General features: G+C 41.0%; 1 protein-coding gene across 4 annotated transcripts; it reads right to left on the bottom strand.

Annotated features, from left to right (window-relative positions):
* Positions 1-242: 242 nt before the first annotated feature.
* RPE (ribulose-5-phosphate-3-epimerase) lies at positions 243-16,511 on the bottom strand. 4 transcript variants are annotated; one of them, XM_047868966.1, is made up of 7 exons: positions 16,160-16,511; positions 15,458-15,489; positions 8,982-9,061; positions 4,448-4,587; positions 3,699-3,833; positions 2,931-3,017; positions 243-724 (listed from the first exon to the last, which is right to left on the bottom strand). In XM_047868966.1, the coding sequence occupies exons 1-7, from the start codon at positions 16,268-16,270 to the stop codon at positions 602-604; spliced, it is 708 nt and encodes a 235-aa protein (XP_047724922.1). In that variant the 5' UTR covers positions 16,271-16,511; the 3' UTR covers positions 243-601. The 4 variants fall into 4 exon arrangements, with proteins under 4 accessions (XP_047724922.1, XP_047724924.1, XP_047724923.1 ...); XM_047868968.1 differs by having other exon boundaries at positions 16,149-16,282; XM_047868967.1 differs by lacking the exon at positions 15,458-15,489 and having other exon boundaries at positions 16,149-16,377.
* Positions 16,512-19,417: the final 2,906 nt, after the last annotated feature.

The following is a 19,417-nucleotide window of genomic DNA, read 5'->3' on the forward strand; positions in this document are numbered from 1 at the left end:
TGTATAAATTTTGTAAAATCTATACTTGTATTTTAGACCACCTGAAATCCCTGGGCTTCATACACTGTGCAGTTTTTATGTATCAAATATAAGGTACAAAATAAAAAACATGTTTAAGAAGCAAATTACTTCCATTCTACTCATATTGTCTCTCATACACACACACAAATCAAAAATGACATGAAACAGGAAAAACATAAGGACTTCCTTTGCTTTGGAAAAACAACCAAGAAACGAGAAGATTTAAAATGCAGAAAAAAAATATTTTTTCATAGTAGCTAGTATGCCTTCAGTAGGCAATAAGACACATTTCTGTTTATAACCCTATTAATACAGCCATATTTTTACTCTTATAAAAATCAAGTCTCCCAGTAAAAATGGTATTTTACCACACTAATCTTTAAATTCCATCACTAAAAATGGAGACATACACACCAATTTCTAACCTCTTGGAACATTCTGCAGGATAGATTTTAGTCACTGGAATGAACAGCTGCTCAGAGAAACAGCCCTGCTTCAACTGTGGTATGTTTTGGTAGTCGATATTCTTGTTTTCCAGGAGAAAGATTTCATGAGCGTAAACACTGGACTCCTCACGGTTTCATCGATCAAGAGAACGTTTCTGAGCAGCTTCTGAGCAAACATTTCTTAACAGGTTGATCACAGATCTGGGGTCATCGCTCCTCATAATGGCACTGCCAGACACAATCATGTTAGCTCCTGCCTGGAAGAAGTAAACACTCAGGTTATCCTTCAAAGGAAGACGCAGAGAAGCTTAAAACAATTTCTGGACTAGAGTTTCTACCCTTGCATTCGTCAGTGCTTTAAATGCACGAAAGCTACCTTGAGATGAACAGACTTCAAACAGTCTAGTTCCATGAACAAATAAAATGCTTAACAAATGAAAACATAAAATGATTTTTAAATGTATTTAAGAAATCACTGGCTTTTTATTAACCACCTTTAAATAAACGACATTGAATCTTTGCTAATATTTAAAAAAAGATGTAAAAATCTTTTAATCCTCAACTTTATTAAAGTTTTTCCAAAATATGCCAGTGCCCCTAAGGCTACTAAAAAACAAATTATCTTTTAATCTTTGGACTCTGTAGTTGACCCTTGAACAATGCAGGGGTTACGGGTACCAACCCCATGTGCAGTCAAAAATCTGTGAGTAACTTTTTGACTCGCTCAAAATTTAACTACTAAAACCCTTCTATTGACTAGAAGCCTTACCAATAACATAAACAGTTGATTCACACATATTTGGTACATGTATTACATACTGTATTCTTACAATAAAGTTAGAGAAGAGTGTTAAGAAAAGCAGAAGGAATTGGGGTTCCTGGGTGGCTCAGTTGGGTAAGCATCCGACTTCAGCTCCGATCAGGATCTCACAGTTTGTGAGCTTGAGCCCCATGTCGGACTCTGTGCTGACAGCTCAGAGCCTGGAGCCCACTTCGGATTCTGTGTCTCCCCCTCTCTCTGCTCCTACCCTGCTCACACTCTGTCTCTCTCTCAAAAATAAACATAAAAAAAAAAAAAAAAGACAAGAAAAGCATTAGGAAAATACCATTACATTACTATAACAACAACAACAACAAAATCCACATAAAAATGGACCCAGGTAGTTTAAACCCACGTTGTTCAAGGGTCAACTGTGAAGGAATTGATAGACCATTATTGCTAAAGTGTGAAACTATAAAATACAGCAACATTAAATAATTTCTCCTTCTGACGTCAGAAAGAATGAAGCACTTTTTCATGTATTACTTCACTGTATTCCAGAAAGGCTTTGAAGGGCCTAAAAAAGATATTCAATATACTTTTAAAGTGGAAACAAAGAAATCAAAGAGAAAAAGCAAGTAAGGGAAGTCCAAATTTAGCTCTGCACTCCCAGGATTTGACTTGAGGGAAACCCAATCTGTCACGTGATCCACTTCCGGAACAAAGTGGCAGGAGGCTACTGGGAGAGGCAGCAGAAGGGAGGAAAATTCCTCCCAGGAGACACCGTCACTCTGTGATACAGTGTACATCTCCAAAAACATTCCTTCCAAAAATGTAAAAAAAAATTAGTTTTGTAGGGTTACAGCCTAACATGGTTTTAATGTAAGCAGGAAAAACACCCAAAGGCACAGCACAGTTCAGTAACAAGAAATCCACAAGTAGTCAAAGGACATACGTTCACTAATCACCCGGTCAGCTCCTCTTCCAGAAGTATCTCACAGCCACGGCTTTTGACAAGTATCAAGCAAAAAAGTGTGGCATTTATACAAAAAACTTAAAGTGCAGATTAGACCATGTTGCTTAAATAAAAACAGGCCACATAAACTTCAATGACCTGCAGTGTTACAGGAAGGGCTGGCACCCTCTTGGGAAGCTCAGGGCTTCATTAACTCAGCTCAGCTGGCTACTTGGGAAGACTCATCCCCCCTCACGTAGAGGAGGACCACAGCTATCCAGAAATCAGACCAAAATTTACATCAGAAATGGCTCCAGACAGTTTTTACAAGGGACAAACCAGTAACTAATACACCTAAGCTATACAAAATCACAATCTTTTCACTTTATAAGCAGGTAGAGATTTTCTTTCCCTATTTTGGAAAAATGTCTTACTCCAAGGCCTAGAACTTAATGATCTCCCAAAGGCTGGCTTTCAGCATATTCTTTTTTAAAAAATAACTTCCTTCAGCATTAATGAGATAACTGGGACTTACTTTTTAATGATTATATGATTTGAGAATATTCACTTATTGCTCTTTATTCTCAATGTTCTACATTTGAACAAAAAAAAATACCTTTCCCAGAAAGAAAGGCAATTTAGGAAACACAAAAAATCTGTTTGGCGCACAAGACAATGTTCTAGACATTACATTTGATAGGAAACTGGTCTGTGACCAGTTCAGCTGTGACCTGAAGAGCAATCTCACCTCTGCACATTTATGGATAGTGTCAGGACCTACTCCACCATCGACCTCTATGTCCAAGGACGGGAACTGGGTCCTCAACCAATGAACCTAGATATACACGAAGAAATAAGTGATTCCTAAGGTGGCTATTTCCTAAGGGGAAAAACAACCAAATAAAAAATCAAATAGCCAAATACTAGCCACTAAAACAGGATTCCAAGTGTCTCACACAGTAACTTTTTTTTTCTTTCTTTATTTTAAGTAGTCTTTATATCCAACATGGGGCTCGAACTCACAACTCAGAGACCACGAGTTGCATGCTCTTCCAACTGAGACGGCCAGGTGCCCACCACACAGTTAACTTTCTACTAATACAAATTATGATCAGGGATACCTTCCTTTTTAATCCAGCTTCATAAAAGCAAGGCTTATTCTTCTGGGGCAATGGCACTGAACTTGTCATGGCTTTGCAGAGAATATACTTCATGCAAACAAGACAAAGAAAAAACCCTCAATGTTCAATGAAAAGAGATCTCCCAAGAGATCGAAAGGCTACAGGGATAATGCCTTTGACAGAAAATTTCAAGATTAAGATGTGATATTTTTCCTGATTTCCACGCTAAATCTCATACAGCATTTATCACACCGTACTCCAGGGATCTGCAGGCATCCCCCCCTCCCCCCACCATCTTCAGAACAGGACATGGCTAAATACAAGTGGCTCAATACAGGCTTACCGAATGTGCACACACTATAAAAGCCTCACCCCAAAACCAAATATTTCTTTACCTTTGGCATCATATCTTCCATGAATTTCTGCCCTCCAAACCCAGGTTCCACTGTCATAACCAAGGCCATATCTATCTGATTCGCCCATGGTGCCAAATACTCAACTGTAGTTCCTGGTTTGATGGCAAGGCCAACCTATAACAGAGACAAATTTGCTACATCACATTAATAATTATTTCCACATTATATTAATATGGCATGTCAGACCCAGTAGAAATATCTATTGTTTAAAAATTCATTTTTAATATTTATTTATTTTAGAGAGAGACAGAGCGCTAGCAGGGGAGAGGCAGAGAGAGGCAGACATAGAATCCAAAGCAGGCTCCAGGCTCTGAGCTGTCAGCACAGAGCCCGACATGGGGCCTGAACCCCCGAACCATGAGCACATGACCCAAGGCAAAGTCAGATGCGTGACCGACTGAGCCACCCAGGCGCCCCTAGAAATATCTATTCTTAAAGAGTAGAATATACACAGCAATGGAATGCATAAGTTATTCAAACTATTTTTTAGAAGAGTCAACAAGGCTACCCAAATGTAAATCTTCCTAAAAGGCAGAACTTTTCAGAAAACATTAGGGGAACATAGAAATCCTGTCTAACAGACAACTTATACTTCAACTCTGATTTCTCAGCTAAAAAACAACTGCTCAAGTCTGGTCTTCTCTGCCTATCACTTCCTGTCTTCTAATGAAACGTCCACACCAAGAGTGAAGAGTATTAAAACGTTATGGTCACTGTTGGCCCCTCACCTTCATCCCATTCTCCCGAATGTCTTTTATCAAAGCCCCAGGGTTCTCAGTAGCCTCAAGATGAAAGGTATATTGATTGGCTCCTGCTACAGCCATTGGTTTTACCCACTGTTCCGGCCTGGACACCATCATGTGCATATCTAGAAAGAAAAGACACATCTCCTGAATACTACTGAAAGGAAGATACCTGCCCCATATTGGTGAGGCCAGCCTGCAGTTTTGGCTGTTTTGGATATAAACTACTTGGCATTAAAAGAATTCTTAAATAATGACACTGCTGTATTGCTAGCCTCCTTTTAACTTGAAGATACGGTTTTAGTTAAACTCATTTCTCAAAAAACCAGTTTTCCACAAAAGGCATATGATGGTATATATGAAAAGGACTAGAATTCAGGAAACCTAGGTCCAGGAAATGCTAGTCTAAAAAAAACTCTCAACAGTCCTATTATCTATGCAGATTTCATTTCTCATTTATAAGAAAGCTAAATAAAGTGATTCTACAATATCTTATGGAGCACTTACTGCATCATTAAGTATTTTAGGCCCCAGGGACAGAGCATAAAAAACAGACAAAAATCTCTGCTGTTATGGGGATTACATTCTTAGTGGGGGGTGGGGACAGACCATAAAGACACTACGTTAATACAATACACACTGGGTTGGCAGCTTGGCCAGCATGGCTGGGCGGGAGGATCACAGGGGCACGGGATGAGGGGCCACAGCCTGGAGCTCTGCAGACCACTGGGTTTTATTCTGAACGAGATTGGGGGGGAGCACTGTGGGATTCTGAGCGGAGAGGTGACAAGATCTAAGCTGGAAAGCCACAGTAGTCACCCAGGAAGAAATGACGTTGGCAGTGATTGAAACTGGCAAGTAGCGGCAGGATTCTGGGTCTGCTCTGCAGCTATGGCAGCGGGAGCTGCTGCAGGCCAATGTGCAGGGGGAAGGGAGCCCGAAAACTGCACCACGGGGGGCGGGTCTCGAGGGAAGGACATGGTAACTGCAGGTCTGACACACATCCTAACTGTAAAGCTCAAATCACAGGGATCCGTTAGGGAGAGTGGGGGTGGCCTTCTTAAGGTTCTTGACTTGAAACATTAGACCATTTAACAAGAAGAGGGCGGCTTAAAAGTGGTTAAGTCAAGAAGGAAACAGTAAATACTCCTAGGTCAGACAGATATGCTAAGAAGAGTTTTGAGTTTGTCTGTTTTTTGCTAGAGGAAGCATTACCTCTGATACAGCTGAGCTACATTAAAGAAAAAATGTCTAGAATTCTAGACTCAACTAAGACCATAAAATGCAATAAGGCTTTGAAAAATATCAGGAAAAGGGAATACTGCTTGACAAAGCCGAGATTAAAGTTTGTATTTCTAAACTAACAAGTGACAAAAATAGAACCTATGTTAATAGGTAAAACATTGTTTTTAAAAGACAAACTCTATTTGGTGTTTCTTATTTTCTTTGTGTTATAAGTAAGGAAAAATCAATCTGCTTTAAAATATCTACTCATTCCTTTCGTTAACAGACTGCTGTGCCAGTCCACCTCCGGCGTGCGGTCACCGCTGGGAACCCTCAATGGAGAGTGTTCAGGGAGCGACCAGTTCAGTGAGTCATCTGCCTGTAGGTAACATACTGAGGTCACAGTTCTTGAATGTTCCAACATCAGCCTCCGCTTACACTGTTAAAAATTACTGAGGACCTCCAAAACGACGTTGATGTGAACTGTATTTAACACTGTCTAAAATGTTTTAGAAATTCAAACTAAGCAATTTTTAAGTGTCTACTGAACTCATTTAAAAATAATAATAAATCTATCACATGTTAACTTAAGAGTGACCTTATTTTATACTTTTGCAAGTCATTAATGTCTGGCTTAACAGAAGACCTCCATATTCTCACATGTGCTCTGCATTCAGTCTGCTGCAACGTGTTGTTTTATATGAAGAAAAGGGAAAAAAGTACACAGAAAAGGGAGGGGTACATTGATAGCCTTTTCAGACCAGTGTGGATATTCTTCTATTTCTACCCCAGAACTCAGCAAGTAGGACTTTAATAAAGGTTAGCTGCAATGTGGAATCTGTAAACTCTACCAATGAACTTTTTGAGCTTTGTTACACTAAAAGCCACTGGCCTGTCCCAGTACACTTTGAATGGATCTCTGCAGTACTGGTTTGCTGCATTACATAGGACTTCCAAAGAGTAACACGTTTTATTATTTGCTATCAGAAATTACGCAACACCACAGATTTTATCACAACAGCTGTAAACAGGAGAAAGCTAATAAGCTCACAGAAGCAGACACAACTTCTTCAAAATTCAAATTTTCATTTGCAAGCTCTAATTTTATCAGTGGAAACAATAATTAATGAGGTATCTTCCTTGAAATGACAGGCTTAGTTAACTTTCAAGAAAATGTCAGTAAAATACTGAAGTCTGATAACCATAGTTCATCTATCAGTTTATCATTCCAGTGAAGATAAGTGTTCGTGAAAAAGGCAGCCAGTTCAGTTCACAACTCAGTGGCGCAAGTGGGTTTTCCTTGAGAAAGCCATCATCACGCAGTATACTGCAGAAGCACTTCATATGTACTTCCTGCTTTGGCACACAAAACATGAAAAGAAATGCACCCAACCATCAGATTTACTGTAGTTAATTATTTGTACTGACCTTCAACGATGTGTACCATGAATACATGGTGGTGAAGAATAATTTAACAACAACTTGGATAGTTCAATAGCATTGCTTTGATTCAGGCTAAGGAACCAACAGACAAACTCACCATTGCTTTTGTACCATCCACACAAATAATGACAAATACCGCTGTAATATGAAAATAGTCATCACCTCATGTTCCACCCGCAAGAGATTCCTGGGGTCTTCAGACCACACGTGAAGACTGCAGATTTAGATGAGAGCAAAGAGAACAAAAACAAAACAACACAAAACACCCAAAACCAAAGCACAAAAATAACAGCTTTTTCCCTGTCACTTGATTGCTTACTGGTTATTTCCACTCAATACTGAGACTGAACAGTTCAGAACTGTACCAGTTATGCATGCACCTTGTGAAATACTTCTTAGAATGTACACATGAATTATCCAACAACCAAGATCCAAGAATCAAACAAAAAAAAACACGTCTTAATATAAAAAGCAAAAGTCACAAAACCCAAACATTAAAGCATTTGGAGTCCATTCATCTTTACTGTAGACCCACTTCTAGACAGACTGATTAGTAGCAAGTTTATTAGCAAATAAACTAAAAACAGAAAGAGCAGACTGTGTGTGGTTGTAGCAGTAGGATTGATACGAGAGGCACAAATGTAGGAGACACAAATAGCACTGAGTAGTGATGCGAGGAATCCAAGTAAAAGAAAAAAAAAAGAAAAAAAACAACTTCTTTTAAATTCATACAAAGCCAGATGCAGAGGACTCTGTGGCCACAGCACGGTGGGGGCAAACATGGCTACTTATTTCATTCACCTGATATTCATAAGAACAAATTTATTTTGGAAAATTCATTTTCTAAAATGTAATAAAAAAGTCCAGATCATCAGAGGATTACATTCCATTATTTGAAAATTTCAAAATGGTGAACAAGCTGCTGGAACATGGTTTCCCTCATGCCACATAAATTACGTGGTAACGCACCCTTTCTTATGTGCAAAATAGATGGATCCTATGAAGAAGCTCTGACCAAGAGAACTTCCTACAACGAGGGCAATGTTCCAGAATGGCACTGTACAACAGTCACTAGACTCATGTGGCAACCGAGAGCTTGCAATATGGTTGGTTAATGCCACTGAGAAGCTTCATCTTTCATTTTATTAACCTGAACTAACTTTAAATAGCTACATGTGGGTAGGGACAACCACATGGGACAGCATAACTAGAATCCTTCTCAAAATCGGCCCACAATATGCCAATAAAAAATACCTAAGTTTTACTAAATTCCAAGGTACTTAAGAACATTATTTATAAAAATTTGTTCAACTTCTTACGTACGAGACATTTGTCAGCTTCAAGCCGTTGCTAACTTAGCTTAAAAGAGCAGTAACAACATGTGGACTGAATTCACGTTCACGAGAATTAACAATTACACTAAACCCCAATCTTGTGTTTATGCTTAGCTCTACAAAAACCACAGTAAAACAAAGTGGATTAAATCCCTGCTGTAAAGGACAAAAGTAATCTGACTGAAGGAAGTTTGAAAAAGAAAATACGGAAGGTGGTCTGATAACTGGATAAAGGTTAATTTAGGATGGGGTGCTTAGAAAGGCTTCTCCCTGAGGAAATGCCAGTAATTCAGGGCCAAAAGATAAAGCAGAGCCAGCCAAGTGAACAGTTTTCTAGGCAAAGAGATCAGCTAAAGTGCCAAGGCCCTGAAGCAAGAAAGAGTTTGGCTTATTACAAGCAGCCAGTGAAGACTCAGCACAGGGTGGGGGTTGGGGGTTCCAGATGAAATTGGAGGTTGAGAGATCAATCATCTACTTGAGCAACACATCCAGCGTCAGACAGCGTAACACCCACTTACCAAAGAAAGGGTCCTGGCCTAGCTGCTTTCGGAGGCTTTCTACCACAGGGTGCCCAAAGGTGATGTTGGGAACAAAATGCCTATAAGACAAACAAAATCTTACTCTGAAAATGTTTTCAATTCAATTTCTGTATTGTTCTCAAAAGCACTCTGATAGGGGTAAATGGGACCATCTGTGATTGCAGTATTTTTCCATGTAGTATTTAACATCATCAGTATTAAAAAATACTAAAAATATCTCAGTAATTTCAGTTTTACAAAGCAGTATTTCCCTGATATTTCAACAAAATCAGACAGTGTCACAAGATTTAACTCCATCGTTTGTAATCCAACAGGTAAAAATGGAAAGACAACCAAATCCAAACTCCAAAAGTTTTATGACTTGCCCAAGTCACACACTAGTTAGGAAGTTCTGGACTCTGACATGGGTCTCTCAAATCCTAGTCTGTCATGGGCGGCCTGTGGCCACTTCTAATCCACTTCATTCAGTGGGTACTAAATCAGTTTAACCACCCATTACTGAGGGTTTCCAGCATGCCAGGTGTTGTACCTTACTTCATCTTCTCATCAGCCTTATGAAGTAGATGCTGTTATAGCCCCATCTGAAGAACACAGGAGAAATAACTTTCTTAAGTCACCCTGTTAATACTTTGCGGAGGCAGGATTCAGAGTAAGTCTTCCTGACATCTGACCCCAAAGTACTTCATGCCACTGGCCTACTCGCTTGTCCTTCTGTTCTATCACTAGCTCATTTCAATATGTAACAAAACCCCCTCTATGCAAGTACCATGATACGGGAGTTCCTGCTTACCCTAGAAAAGTTTATAATCTCATTGGTGAGAAACGGCTAACACCCAACGGAATCCCTGGCCCTGCTGTTGTATTTGTTGGGGAGAGCCGACTCCCTTGACCTCCAGGTGGCCCGTGCAGCTGGTTCTCCCCAAAGGCCTGTGAATTTCAGTGATGTGTGTCACTGCAGGGCCAGGAGCTTAAGGGGTATTCCTTTTTTGCCCTCACTTCACCCTTTTGCCAATAGAGAAGCCATTAAGGGCTGGCAGAGTCACAGGATGGAAGGAGACTACGTCCCTGAAATTCTTCATGGAAGGACATTCAAGCTGAACTGTTACGTGAATAAGTGAACTTTATAACATTAAGTCACTGAACTCGGGGCTTTATTGGTTAAAGGTAGTAGATATTACCCTGTATGAGGATAGCAAGAAAAGGTAAAGCCACAAGTGGGCCATATGAGGCAAGTAGTATGGCACTTGAAAAGAAGGGAAGATCACGAGATTCAGAGAACAAAGAATTTGTAAAGATGGGAAAAGAAATGAAGCAAAGGCAAAAATAAGCAACTTGTGTTCAAAGTGGGGGAGAGGTGGTGCTCTTCAGCTTGGTGAGGGTGAAAAGAACAGGAGGCAGAATATGTCACATCAAGGGTATCAAATGCCTGGCTCAGTGTTTGGATTCTATCCTGCTGTAAATATGAAATGAAGTTTTAAACCAAGAAACAAGGGGCGCCTGGGTGGCGCAGTCGGTTAAGCGTCCGACTTCAGCCAGGTCACGATCTCGCGGTCCGGGAGTTAGAGCCCCGCGTCAGGCTCTGGGCTGACGGCTCAGAGCCTGGAGCCTGTTTCCGATTCTGTGTCTCCCTCTCTCTCTGCCCCTCCCCCGTTCATGCTGTGTTTCTGTCTCAAAAATAAATAAACGTTAAAAAAAAAAAAATTTTTTTTAATAAATAAATAAATAAAGCAAGAAACAAGCAGGCCCATTTGGTAGAGTGTGTCACTCTTGATCTCGAAGTTGTGAGTTCAAGGCCCATAGCAGACATTACTTAAAAAAAAAAAAAAAAAAAAAAAAAAAAAAAAAACACACAAAGCAATGAGAAAATAAAAAACAAAGTGGAAATAATAAAGTGGGAAGACGGCCTGGGCAAGGAACAATGAGAATGGAAAAGACGACAGATAACACGTGACAGGACTTGTGAACTCATTAGATGTGAGGAGCTCAAAAGAGAATAAATGGTTAAGACCTTAAGCTTAGATGGCAGACCAATGAATGCTAATAAAAAAATTAAAACTTACACAGGCCAGGCACCATTCTAAACACGTTCCATATACTAACTCATTAAAACCTCACAACTCTATGGTGCAGGTACTCCTATAATCCATATATTACAGACAAGGAAGAGAGGCTCAAGGTCACACAGCCTGTGAAGTGCCACAAGCAGGCATTAAACACCGGCAACTTGGCTCCAAAGTCCAGGCTCTTAACCTATTACGCTCATCTGTCTCTCCACTGATAACGACAAAAAAACAAAGTCCAGGGGAGGTGAGACAAGTCAGGATTCAGGACACATGTGAGAGGGACCAGGTAAGGTGGACAGGTACGGACACCGGCAAACACTTTGGTCCTTGAAGGTAGGGTTTCTAGTATCTAGAAATCATTCCACCGTTTCACTTCAGAGCAATGACTGGCAGGGGCATGGATAAGATGCTCGTTATGTTTCCTGGAACTCAGAGGTGAGGGTCAGATAAGCAGACAGGGAGGCTTACTGGGTATCATACAGCTCTGGAATGAAAATCGGGATTTTGTTCACTGTTCTTTTAATTTGCTGCATGGCCTTAGAGTACTTTTGTTGCTCAACCTTAGGTTACCTTTATAATTAAACAGACATAATAAACACATACATCTTGAGAAAACAGGAGAACAGAATAAATATACTTTTTACTTCACTGGGAAACAGAAGCATATCATGTAACACTACTGATTCCCCCAGCTGCATGACTAATTGTACTACAGTGCTCTAGGCTCACCACGAACACTAGAAGAACAGAAAGGTACTGATACCCTGACAAGAAACCAAAGGTTTATGGTTAAGCTGAAACAGAAAAAGGCGACAAACCCAAGCATGAAGTGAAGGGGTCCTAAATTTGCCAGGCAACAGTAACCTTGGGACCACGTGTCACAAAAGGACTTACAGGCTCTATGCCAACCCTATGACACTAAAGAAGACCTGGGAATCTGAATTCTCAACAAATGCCCTGGGAGGTCTTTATGTTTATTTTGAAAGAGAGAGAGACAGAGAGACAGAGAGCAAGAGCGCATGCGCACAGGGGAAGGACAGAATTCAGACCTGGGAATCTGAATTCTCAACAAATGCCCTGGGAGGTCTTTATGTTTATTTTGAAAGAGAGAGAGACAGAGAGAGAGAGAGCAAGAGTGCATGCGCACAGGAGAAAGAATCCTAAGCAGGAGGTTCCACGCTGTCAGGGCACAGTCAGACACAGGGCTCAGTACCACAAACCAAGAGATCATGACCTGAACCGAAACCAACATTCAGATGCTTAACTGACTGAGCCACCCAGGCACGCCAATGCCTTGGGAGTTCTTATCAGACCAGCTTGGAAAATACATTATTTCACTCTAAGAGAAATTTCATCAAAGCAGTCGGCTTCACCATTGTATTATTCTTTTTCTTTGTCCTATTAAAGGTACTTTCTGCAGTCTGCAAAAAATAAAATACAATAAAAAAGTATCCCTTTTCCCCAGAGACTTAGTGAGATTAAGCTATAATTGTTTACAGCACAGGTATATAATTATTTTATCTCTCATCATCTTCTCTCATCAATCTGAAGCTCTGTTTCCAATTGTCATACAATCAATTTACCAGATCTTCCAAGATAAAGATGGTAAACGGAGGATTAAAGTTGATCTAAAATGGAGCAAGACTGTTGGGGTGCCTGGGTGGCTCAGTCAGTTGGGCATCCGACTTCTGCTCAGGTCATGATCTCGCGGTTCGTGGGTTCAAGCCCCACGTCAGGCTACGTGCTGACAGCTCAGAGCCTGCAGCCTGTGTTAGATTCTGTGTCTCCCTCTCTGTGTGTCCCTCCCCTGATGGCGCTCTGTCTCTTTCTGGCTCTCAAAAATAAATAAAAGCATTAAAATTAAAATAAATAAATAAATGGAGCAAGTCTGTAATGAGAAAACATTCCCTGTGAATCAGAAAACACAATCTCATGTTTCCAAGGGCTGGCAAAAAACACAGAGGAGCAATATAGGGCAGATGGAGACAGAAGACAATTGAAGAACATCTAGCCTGGTTAATGATGGTGGCTGCCATTCAGCTCCAGCCCATTGTGGCCTCATGAGGCTGTGGACCAAGTGCTAGCAAATCTTTGGATGTTTTTCAAAAGTCAGCAATCCAGTACTCATGTGAAATCTCCCCAATTTTAAATCCTGGTAACTAATTTAGAAATTGCATATTTGTGGGGCGCCTGGGTGGCTCAGTCGGTTAAGCGGCTGACTTCGGCTCAGGTCACTATCTCGCAGTCCGTGAGTTTGAGTCCCACGTCAGGCCCTGTGCTGACAGCTCAGAGCCTGGAGCCTGTTTCAGATTCTGTGTCTCCCTCTCGCTCTCTGCCCCTCCCCCGTTCATGCTCTGTTTCTGTCTCAAAAATAAACAAACGTTAGAAACAGACTTAAAAAAAAAAATTGCATATTTGCTCTGTTCCTACACTTAGGACTAACAGCACATTTCTGATCACTGTCCTGTCATGGCAGGTTTATATGCTTTCCAATGTTCTTTTCCAGAGAATTCATTGGTCCTTTTTTTTCAAATATCCAACCATACTAGTGCACCACACCCCACAGTATTCCCAAAACTTGTTCCTGACCTTCAAGATGAAGACATTCAGTTTTAATCAGGAGAGAAATCGGGGACCTTAGGGGAAAAGGGGAAACAACAGGTGCATCCAAACTAGAATACTAGAGATTTTTAAAGGGACCAGGAAAAAGAACAGCATAGAGGCAGTACCTGAAGAGAAGGTAAGTTGAGGCTGGCCACCTTAGAAAGGGGAGTCCATGCCCCCACTTTCACACACCTGGCCTAGGAAACAATGCAGCTCAGCTAGCTTTGCCTCTTCTGGTGGGACATCAGGAAGAGGTTGAAACTCCCTAAATGTTTCCTCCTTTACAAAAGGGGATCAAAATACCTCTGAGCTCAAAACGTTGTGAAGATTAAAAGAGAAAGGTTTTAAAATGGTGTTTGGAGAATTTAATTTTGTCAAACCAAGATGTTACTTGGCAAAGGGGGAAAGGAGCCAGTAAAAAACAAATATGTGTATCTTAATCAGCTCAGGGTCTGCCACTGGGCTGGGAGGGGACAAGGTGTTTCATCAGACATCCCTCTCTTATGATAGAGCCAATCATTCATTCAACCAATTATAACTAAGCCTGTCACCGTGCTTTACCTGCAGAGAATTCAGAGGTGAGCCAAAGACACCCTACTTTCAGGGAGCTTACAGTACAGCAGGAGAGATGGGAAAATAGACAACAAAAGTAATTGTATAAATTATTAGTTCTTTGCGGACAGAGAATGTCTTAATCCTTCCCGATAAGCCCAGAACCCACAGAAGACATTTAACTTCTGAGACCACACAAGCTGTTGCAGGCTTCTAATCCTGGCTCCACCATTTCCTAACTAGAAGACCTCAGACAGGTGACTTAACCTCTTTGTGTCCATTTCCCCACTGTCAAATGCTGGTGACAACAACAGCACCAACCTCATAAGGTTATGTGAGTTAATTCACAAAGAACATTGAAAACACTTACGTGCTCAAAAATATTAGCTACTACTGTTATCATTAATATTCTTGATTTGTGCACTGAAAAAATTATCTTCTCCATTCAGTTACTCAAATATGGCCCAAGACTTACTTAAAACACCAAATTGCTTTCTGTGTTAAACAGACTACACATGTACACATGTAGCCTGTTCTATCCTGAGGTAGGGGTCTCAGACACAAAATCTGTATCCCAGACATGAAAATGTACCTACCCATCTTTGAGGTACACCCTCCAGTTACCTGTGAAAGCTCAGAGCTTTCCAAAAATTATGTACGTGTACATAACTATGAATATGAATTATGTATATAACACAATAAAAATCAAGCTTTCGTGCGAGGTAATACTTACCAATCTTACACACTTAGCCTAGAATGCTTAGACTCTAAAGTAAAGACTTTGCCATGATCAGTTGGGATACTTACTGATAACTGAGTCGGATATAAAAGAGAAACAACAGATTTAACCAGACAGAACAAAGACAAAACTCTTGTAACAGGAGTGACATTAAAAAGAACAGGTAGTAACTGATCATCTTTTGTAAATAAAACAAATTTGCAAATTTGCACGAGGCCACACAGAAATTTTACCTGTTTAAATTTATTTTTTGACCCGGAACCCAAAGTAATGGCTGTTACTGCTTTCAGGCCAGTTATCAGCAGGGCTCAAGGAACTACTTGGCAAACCCAAGAAAATACAATTTGCAACTCTGTCACAATGTTGTGTAATCCTGAAAGTCCTACTGTCTTCTCAAGGTTAGACTCTACATTTTATAGCCAACTTAAACTAGCATCATACTGACTCTGAACAATATCGATTATGTGCTATAACTACAGTGCTTAAAAATTACTTACAAAAAAACTGACCTCCCTGAAGAGCAGGGTGCCTGAAGAGAAAATAAACAGGAAAATCAAAATTCGAACAATGACACAACACCTAGTAATTATTGAGAACTTACTATACGCCAGGCACTGAATACTTTACATGTTGGCTCATTTCATCTTCCAAAATTGCCTAAGCGGTAGGTTCTACTGTTACTCCCATTTTTCACATAATGAAACTGAAGCTCAATGAGGTTAAGTGGCTTGTCCCAGGTGATCCATCAAATGGCAGAACTCGGGCAATCTCGCTACAGGTACCAAGCTCTTAATCGTTACACAAGTCTGTCTCCCCAGCTTTGCTACTAACTAGCTATATGAGCTTGGGCAAGTCATGCCTATCCCCTTGGGCCTCAGTTTCTCTAACTGAAAATGAGAGACGCGTCCAAGAGATTTAAAATTGCGTCCAGGTCCTAGTGCTAGGGCCACACGTTACGTGGGGGGAGGGGAGGAAGTGGGGTTTGGGACGCGGTCGCAGCCCAGGCTGCCGCCTCAGGTTCGCTCCAGCCAGGGCCTCCAGGACTCCCACCCCAAGTCCCCTTTTCAGCACCGCGTTCAGAGTGCGGCGCTCCGCGGTACAGGGACGCCGTGCACCCAAAAGGCACTCAATAAAGGTGCGCCGAGCCCGCCCCGCGCGGCAACCCTGACCCGAGCCCCGCGGAGTTACCCGTCCATTACATCCAGGTGCAAATAATCGGCCCCAGAGTCCAGCATCCGGAGGCACTCAGCCCCTAAATTGGCCAAATCGCTGTTAAGGATGGACGGGCCAATCTTGCAGCCAGACGCCATGGTGCTGGTTCCCAAGAGCAAGTTACCCACGAGTCCTCCGGTAAGACGAAAGTGTCGCCCCGATTGGCTGCGCAGTTTTAGTCCCTTCCCGATAGCGTCTTCCGGACTCCACCGGAAGCAGCTGCCCGCAGGGAGGAAGTCCCTCCTCCCTTCGGGGGCGGGGCTGTCTGCCCGAGGGCTTAGGAGTGGGGCCTCTCGCCTGCAGGCCCTTGCCTCTTTCCTTCCGTCTTCCTTCTTGAAATAGTTTTTAGGTCTCCCAGCACTCGCCGAACTCGAAGAGTTTCTAAATCTTTTTTTGCTTTACATCCCCCGGGTTCTTTTCTTCTCGGCTCTTGCCCTCACTTCACTTTTTGCTTCTCCATTGTTTCCACCTGTGCTGCTGTCCTCTCCTCTCCAGCGCTTGTGCTTGCCTGTAAAACAACAGAACAAATAAATCCTTTCTTCTCATAGCTCCTTGAATTCTTTTTAGGAGCTGAAGGAGTCACATTTAGGGCGGAATTGTCGCTCTTCTAGGTACTAACTGGGTAACCCGGCGGTCACTTCTCCCAGTCTCCGTTTTCTCATCTGTTAGGACCCCTACCCAGCGTTTAGGGTTGTTGTGAGGATCAGATAGGTGAATCCAGATAATGCGTTCAGCGCGAGACCTCGGGTGCCCAGTACAAAATGGTGGTGATTATTGTTATTACTACTCCCCTTCTTGGCTTCTGGCCCTCATCCTTATTCATTTTTCTTTTGTTTTTCCTTTTTATGGAGGTTCGTTGACAAATTGTAACACATTGATTTACTGTTCGGACCCAATCTGGAAGAGAGTAGGCATGTCTGTTCCTCTGCCAAATGTGTCTAAGGTCATTGGGTCAGGAAAAGGGGGTGGGGGGAAATCCCGTGACGGGGGGAAAAAAGGATTTAGCAAGAGCATACCTTAGATGGTAGGGAATGGGCACTTTGTAATTGATTGAAAGTGGTAACTTGGACCCCGTGGTGGTCCTGGCCAGATTTAGAGGGCAACCAGTTCCTTCACATTCCTCTTGGGAAATCTACTGGTCATTCCATCAGGTCATAATCGGGGCAGAGAAATCAAACCTGGGTACCTGTTTCCCAATATATCCATTCTGCTTTAGTTTGAAAGATAGGGATGGAAAGCTTAAGTAAAACGGAGCTCATCTGGGGTTGGAGGGAAGAACTGGAGACTGGGGGTTGAGAAGAGACATCAAAGCACTCCCAAGGGTTCCAAAATGAAAACTTCTGAATGAGTTAACCTATTCCCTATGTTGAGAATGAGAAAATGAAACTTGATCAGGCATCTTAAATGTTTTTAGCTTTATTTTATTATATGTGCATATTCAAACACAGAGGTCTTAATATCTTTCATAAATATCTTTCATAAACGTTTCAGTATTCATATGCATTTTTTCCATGCTCTTTGGTCAGTCAGTATTCATCACAGACTTCATAGTCATCTAAGGGAAGTTGGCTGTGTAATCAATCTTTTGTTTTTACCTATAAAATGGCTAATAAAGGATTTTCATCCTGTAGTCACAGTGACTGTTGAAAAATATTATGGAGGTACATTGATCTGTAATGCTAAATGATCCTGAAATAATAGAAGTAAATTTGTCTTAAGCTTTTCCAAATACATTCTGCCCTTGTTTTTATTGTCCTGAGTGTCAAACCAAACTTCGTTTCTGAAATGCTGCAGTTGAGACCCACTAAAGTAAGCAAGGAAGTGGGACTTTCTACTCACTGCCAAGACAAGGCCATGGAATTGAAGTGTGAGGTCACAGGGCAACAGCATGACTCAGTGTGATAGCAGCAAACTCCAGAGGCTTAATAAAGTATCCTGTATAACTTGAGGAAGGGTATTTAGTTTGCATTTTGGACTGTAACTCCACTTATGACCCTTTTTTTCCCTCTTGGTCCCTATATACATCCTATTCTCATCTTATATCGTCTTACAGCTAGGCTGCAGAGTGAAGAATGTTCTTCATTGACTAAAGGGACAGGTACTAAAGAAGGGAGATGTCACTCTGCCTAATGTTCTCTTGCAGGCTTGAAATAGCAAGCCAGTTGCTCCCAGCCTAGCCAACAAGCCCTAACCAGACCCCCTCTCCCCAAACACCACATCATTTTTTTCTCCACCATTGTCCTGCCCATTTATGCCTTTTGCCACTATGGTTCTCAGTGACTTGTCCCAATGCACTCAGTAACTCAGTTTACTTTTTGGAAAAATCAAATAACTTATCTAATAGAATTATAAAAAGCAGCAAATACTGAAAAATGAAAGTAAAATGTTTTGCTATAGAAAATGCTGTATCCAGGATTTGAACTGCTTTAATTGAATCTGAGTGGTATAAATCTACACCCACTGTCATGGATGATACATTTTTATTCCAAGGTCTTTCCAAAGTTAATTTCAGAAGAAGCAACCTCTTGGTTTAGTCCAGTGTTTTACACATGGGAAGTAGGTGCCTGTTTTGATTTTCCTTTAAACAAGATAAATATCATTAAGCATCGTAGCTTAAGGAATAATCTAGTATTACCAATCTGTATTTACCATATATAATAATTTTTAGTCATATACTCAATAATGTTTTGAACATTACAAAAACGTGTTAATTATCTTGAACTTTTTTCTGATCTTCCCCAACTGTTTTTTTTTAAATAGTTATTCTTTCAAACTCCAGGTAACAGTACTCCTGAGAATACATCTTGTGACAATCTTATGCACATACATATAAATACTTTATCAATTACACAGAAACATTCAACACATTACATTCAACACATTTAAGGGCACCTTAAATGGAACAGATGCACACATCTGCAAAACCTCAGCAGTCCCAGTCTGAAAACATTCCCACTCTGTAAGGCCCGGTTTCTCAGAGTGGAGGCTTTTTTGCAAGGTACAACAATACTTAGCTTATTAAAAAGTTTCCAACAGACTTCCGTAACACTAGAATGAAGGAGTCGGGCTGAAACGCAGACATGCCAGTATAATCGTGTTCAAAACAGCCCAATACTTTTTAAATATATATAAAGGTATTTAGAATTCTTGTCATATATTCAAGTTTTGTTTTGACTCCTTTACTTTTTAAATATTTGATACGATTATACATAGAGAATTTGAATCGAGAACCAAAAAGCTGGAAC

Source organism: Prionailurus viverrinus, chromosome C1, assembly GCF_022837055.1.
Source record: "Prionailurus viverrinus isolate Anna chromosome C1, UM_Priviv_1.0, whole genome shotgun sequence".
In the NCBI taxonomy this organism is placed as follows: domain Eukaryota; kingdom Metazoa; phylum Chordata; class Mammalia; order Carnivora; family Felidae; genus Prionailurus; species Prionailurus viverrinus.